The 6,000-nt window shown below is 37.4% G+C and overlaps 1 protein-coding gene across 1 annotated transcript in view; it reads right to left on the bottom strand.

Moving 5' to 3' along the window:
• Positions 1 to 739: 739 nt before the first annotated feature.
• The window catches only part of LOC149278293 (poly(A)-specific ribonuclease PARN-like), a 42,134-nt gene continuing 36,873 nt past the window's right edge, over positions 740 to 6,000 (bottom strand). Inside the window, exons 22-24 of the mRNA XM_089502123.1 lie at positions 4,711 to 4,903; positions 1,643 to 1,827; positions 740 to 792 (exon numbers count right to left, since the gene is read on the bottom strand). Coding sequence (XP_089358249.1) covers positions 740 to 792; positions 1,643 to 1,827; positions 4,711 to 4,903 — 431 coding nt within the window. The remainder of the gene's footprint in view (positions 793 to 1,642; positions 1,828 to 4,710; positions 4,904 to 6,000) is intronic.

The following is a 6,000-nucleotide window of genomic DNA, read 5'->3' as shown; positions in this document are numbered from 1 at the left end:
GGGCTTTAAACCTACTCAAATGGCATCAATAACATCTAACAGTCAATAGGTTTAGCGATGGGGAAAAAAAGATGAATTTTGGAAGAGCTCTTAAGTGGTTCACAGATTCCTACCATAGTGATCAGAGCACCAATGTATTTATATTCAAGTCCAATGATTAAAGTTTATTGAAACCTGTAATATTTAGTTTCTTAAATGTTTTTAAATGCCCAATGAGAGCACTCTGTGCTCAGGTAGGAGAAGCCCAAAAAAAAAAAAAAAGCTTCAAGGAGAATATCTGTACATACAACATAAGTAAAAAAAAAAAACAGCAGGTCGACCACAAGATTCCAGGAAAAGATTTTTTTAAATGACATTTTATATTGATATGTTTATTCCAGCGGCATACAGAACATTTACATCTTGCAGCAGTGGAACATAGTATGTGCAGAATAGGAGAAACAAAAAAAATCAAGGTAAAAGGGAATGGATGGCGAAATCCAGCACAGGAGAATAAATGACCTGAAGGGGTTTTGATGACTTAAATATTAAATATTTTTAAATAACCCACTACTTTTCTTTGCTATATTTAATGATAAGTTATGTAGAGACAGCAATGCTGATGTGATCAGTGAGTTGTGCTTTTATTATGTTGTATCAGGGCTGGAGAAAGTAGCTGCGAGACAACATTTGCATGGCTATCTTAGACACAAAATGAAGTTATTTATGGCTTCCAAATCTTGTTTTGAGATCACCACTGCTACCAAGTGTCAGGAACTTCAAACAGAACAGAGGAGCTGCTGTTACTGCATTCTGGAAGACAAAAACACATTAAAAATACATCAAAATAAGTTCACATTTTACACTAACTTTTTTTTTTTTTTGCACAAATAACTGTCCTATTGCAATATCCAAAAAAGCAAAAGGCAACTTGGCAATAAAATAAATTGCAAGAAGGGATTATATTAGTTTACCAAACACATTTAGAACAATAGTGATTCAGTTTGAGCATTTTTTATAGAAAGAAAAAAAAAAAAAAAAAAAAAAAAAGATTTGCTATATAAAAATTTACACCAATATTATTAAACATTGAAGAAATCTTCAGTTTTGTGCTTTTTGGCATTCAAAATAGTCCAAATAAACACGTATAAGCTAAAATATGTTAATAAATCTCTGGGCAACATTTTTTTTTATTTCTGTATTTTTATTCTGCAAATGAAGTAAAACAGATAATTGAAATAAATGTGGGAGTGGTGAAAAGATTTGTGCCCTGGCCTTTAAATCAAAAGGCCGCTTGTTACATTTTAAACATTAACGCTAAATTGTTGCAAATAGTATTTTGTTTGGCCGAGCTTCGCAAAGCTTGGACCTGATTTTGTGTTTCTGGAAGAATGTAATCTTTCCTTAATGGCTCATTCTGTCTGCTGCGGAAGCCTCTTGTAATCTGCAAATGCAGTGAAGCACTAGGGAAAAATGCATTTTATATTTAATAATCGACAGTATCGGCATCCGACCGGATCGCTCACAACACTTTGGCCAAATGAAAAGCTCAGCTTATTAAAATAGTGTGCAATTTGTATGTAAGTCTGATATCTTGCACTTTATTTCTAAGCAAATGTACAAGTTTCTGTGCAACGAAATGATTGCAACTAGAATAGCAAACCTGCTGGTGAAGAGTCTGTTTTCTGGCGCTTGTGAACTTTTGCTTTCTCCTCCAGCTGCTCAGACGCTCCGGGCTCAGCAGAACCCATTTCTTCTTCCTTGGCGTGTGAATCTGGATCTTCAGACACGGCCTCCTCTTGGATCGGGCTCATGCTCCTTTTTACCGACGAACTTGGGGCAGCAAAGCTGACAAGGTGTGAACACACGTGTGTTAATTCAGAGCTAGAACGCTTTATTATGACATGAAAAAAACGATTACTACAAACAAAACACACAAAGGACGCAAATAAAAAATAAAATGTTTTTTGTGCTGCAGGATAGAGGAGCATAATTGCCTTTTATGCCACGACCATATTACCGTATGCGAGTGCAGAGTCGCATTTATTCATATAGGAGCACATAGCCTGGATTATGTTAGAGGTTGGGTATGAATAGGCAGAGACAATTTAAAATCCCTATCACGGCTAATTCACTCTGCATTCACTGTAATAACATCGCTTGGAACGTATTCGTTTGTCTTTTAATCCCACGGCAGGTCTAAGGTTTGGCATATTCTAAACAGTAAGCAGATACAGAGATATTGCTTCTGTTGTAAGCCTTTTTACTATTTCCATATGGAAATAAATCTGACACTTATTCAAAACAGGCAGGAAATGTGGCATTTTAACAAGAAAACCAAAACAAAACACAAAGCACAGTATTGCATAAAAAAAAATAAAAAATATTACCCTGTATGTTAACTGGGGAACCTTAAACCTGCTTTTCTCCTGTTCTGCATGAATATATGTCAGTGTCCCTGCATTAAGTTGCCGATTGTTCCATTTACTAAAGAGTTTCTAAGGCAGAAAGGGCCGAGTTGGCCCTGCATAAGGCATAGGTAATGTGGCATAGTTTGGTGATTTAGCTATACATTATACAGGGCCAGCACAGAGAGGCTCTCTGGCATTTGCCCTTAATATATATGGATGTTAGGGAATTCAGCATTTCTCCAAACACCTCTTTAGTGAGCGGACCCCTTTGTGTTTGTGAGGCAGTATACGGTGCAGTACACACAAGCTATTGCTACTCGCTTAGAACCTTAATCTTGCTGAATTTCACACATTACTTTATACTGCACTGTACTTAACACTCAATGAAAAACTTGCCCTCCAAGGAACATCCCCCTTTAAATACTTCCAACATGGCGTTATCACCCGCTAACGGAAAACTAGGAGTGCAAGATTGTGTTGATCAGACAGCAGTACAAAAGTGAAGACAGTCCGAGATTCCACACTGCAGTTCCCTGCGCATATCCCCGGTATGAACGCCATCCCCAAAATACATCTGGCTGCCAGATGTTACATTCAAAGATATAATGTCCAGTAACATGGGATGGATGTTATTCCCAGTATGGATTTTTACATCAAGGTATTGCTCAAAAAGGGAGAGACCAGATTAATGACTTTTCTAAATGTCAGAGACATTTGGCTTGTTCAGCAGAAATGATCCAGATTTTTTTTTTGAAATATAATATATATATATATATATATATACCGTATTTGCTCGATTATAAGACGACCCTGATTATAAGACGACCCCCCAAAATCTAAATATTAATTTAGGAAAAAAACAAAAAGCCTGAATATAAGACTACCCTATAGGAAAAAAAGTTTTACTAGTAAATATTAATTCATGTAAACAATATTTTCATATTTAATAAAAGCTATGATTGAGAAAAATATTTTTTTTATTTCCTTTTATTTGCCAACCTGCCCCCCCCCAGTTATGCACATCTGCCCCCAGGGTTGCCACTCTGCCCCCAGAAATGCCTTATACCCCCTATTTGCCACTCTGCCCCATTATGTGCCTTTTAACCCTCTATATGCCACTCTGCCTCCAGAAATGTCTTATACCCTCCTATATGCCACTCTGCCCCATGATATGCCTTTAATCCCCTATATACCAGAGTGGCATATAGGGGGTTAAAAGTCATATCATGAGGCAGAGTGGCATATAGGGGGTTAAAAGGCATTTCTGGAGGTATTTATATATATATATATATATATATATATATATATATATATATAACTGCTAACAGCAATCACACTCCTATCAAGCCAAGGCAGCCAGTAAATGCTGGAACCTGGGGATGATAGGAGTCTGAGTACAGCCTCCCTATGCCATGCTACCACCACCACCCCCCTTACACATCCATACTAACACACACTCATTCACAAACATTTAAATACTCATTCATTCCATTAATCACAAAAACCCTCCCTCCCCTTACCTGAACTGCAGATCTCTCTCTCGAAGACTTCTGCTGGGGCCCGGCTGTGCGAGCAACTTCTCTGGCCCCGCCCCCAGAGGAAGGAGGGGGGAGGCAGAGTTATGTGACACTCTTCTAGCTTCCTGTTCTCCTGCTGCTCGCGACCAAAGCACCGGTAAGCAGCCTGGCCCCAGCGGACATTTTGAGGTCTGATTAGAAGACGACCTAGATTATAAGACGAGGGGTATTTTTTAGAGCATTTGTTCTGAAAAAAACCTCGTCTTATAATCGAGCAAATACGGTATATATATATATATATATATATATATATATATATATATATATATATATATATATTTATTTTTTATTTTTTTCTTTCCACTTTTTCTGAACTTTATTTATTTACATAAATGCAATAATGTAAAAAAAAAAAAAAAAAAAAAAAAAAAATACAATGCAAATGAAGATCATTGATAGTCCAATAAAGGTAAAAAAATGTTGGCATACTTCTGTACCAGCATACCAGTGTTTCAAGCACAGGAAAAAAAAAAAAAAAAAGACCACGAAGAGCTCTACAACAAGGAGTTGCATAATAATCTAGAGCGCCCGTGTTAGCCAGACATAGTACTCACAATTTAACAGGATCAGAGAACACATCTGTTCCTGGATCACAGAATACCTCGTTCTATCAATAAATTGCACCTCAAAAAAGGTCCCACATTCTCAGCCCACAGACCAGTTTGGGAACTAAGCTACACTTTATGGGGAAGGGGGGGGCGGGGGCAGCAGCGGACACCGGTATGGTGTGAACGGATAGTCACCTGTTCATGTAAAAGTCTCTGGGATTCTGTGAAATGTATGAATTGTACTGAGTTTTTAACCGCTTCCTCTCCAAATCCTTCCAGCCATCTTCAGCCCATTTTCTTTTAGCTTTATTTTCTTCATTCCTTTTCTCAACATATTCAGCATATGTCTGGATTCGATAACTTTCTGCATACCTGCTGGTGTTAACGGCTGCAGGAAAAAAGACCAATGCCAAAAATTAGTTTTTAAGGAGAAAAAAAAAAAAAAAAAAAAAAAAAAAAAGGAAGATCATTCAGTGCAAAGAACCAAGCTTTGGAAGGAAGAAAAAAAGTTTAAAAAAAAATAAAATTTAACAATGTAAACTGCAGCAAAGCAGTTTTCTAACGTTTCAAGCCTTTATCACACTCCAGTGACCAGAGCTTTTATTTTTTTTGTACACTAAATGTGAAAACAACAATTTATTTACATACTATTTCTTCAAGGACAGACTTTATGGATTTAATTCCATACTAACGGGATTTCACTTGGATGAGGAACTGTACCAGCATGGTTCATGCTAAAAACAATATACCACATACACAGTTACAGAAGAGGATTTGCACTTCATTGATGCTCATGAAGGGCTTTGGACCACGGATTAGGAAAGCATCTGAGCAGCAACTTGTAACGAAAGAAACACTCCAGCAAATATATGGACATTATATAAGTTTGTATGCAAAGAAAGAATATATATTCCTCTCCGCCAATTATTTATTTGAGTGCTTCATAACCGCCCCCCCCCCCCCAATATGTATTTTATCACTGGCCCCCGGCTATTCGCCTTCCATCCTGTGCTCTGCAATGAGCATATGGCGAAACCGTTTGGGGCAGTAAACCGTTCAACCAGCGTCTGTAAAGTCGGTTATGATTTTTGGGTTTCGTCAATGTCCCATAGAAACCAAACAGTCTACTCATATGATCGCATGTGCCAATCAGTGATCACCCCTTCTCTCCCATACTTTACTCCTACCATGAAGCAGGGATAGAGCCATCTTTTATAGTTTTTGTAACTTCTAAATTGTTGATATGGGGGGGGGGGTTACTTTCAGAATAAAGAACAAATTTATACAACACAAATATAAATCTAAGTGCAGTACATTACTGTGATCAGCAGACTTCCTACATATCTTTGTTGCAACATTTGTTTTATAGGGATTTGTTTTAGTTAAGGGTGATGCATGTACTTTAGTGTCAGATTTGCAATAGAATGAAATGCGTTTTTGGGGTGGGGGTGGGTAATCAAAAAAACATACGTTGAATAATGGGTA

This window comes from Sceloporus occidentalis, unplaced genomic scaffold, assembly GCF_023333645.1.
Source record: "Sceloporus occidentalis isolate IW3139 unplaced genomic scaffold, rSceOcc1.0.p SCAF_195, whole genome shotgun sequence".
NCBI lineage: Eukaryota > Metazoa > Chordata > Lepidosauria > Squamata > Phrynosomatidae > Sceloporus > Sceloporus occidentalis.
The sequence above is the reverse complement of the archived record's forward strand: the minus strand, read 5'-3'. Positions and strand labels throughout refer to the sequence as shown.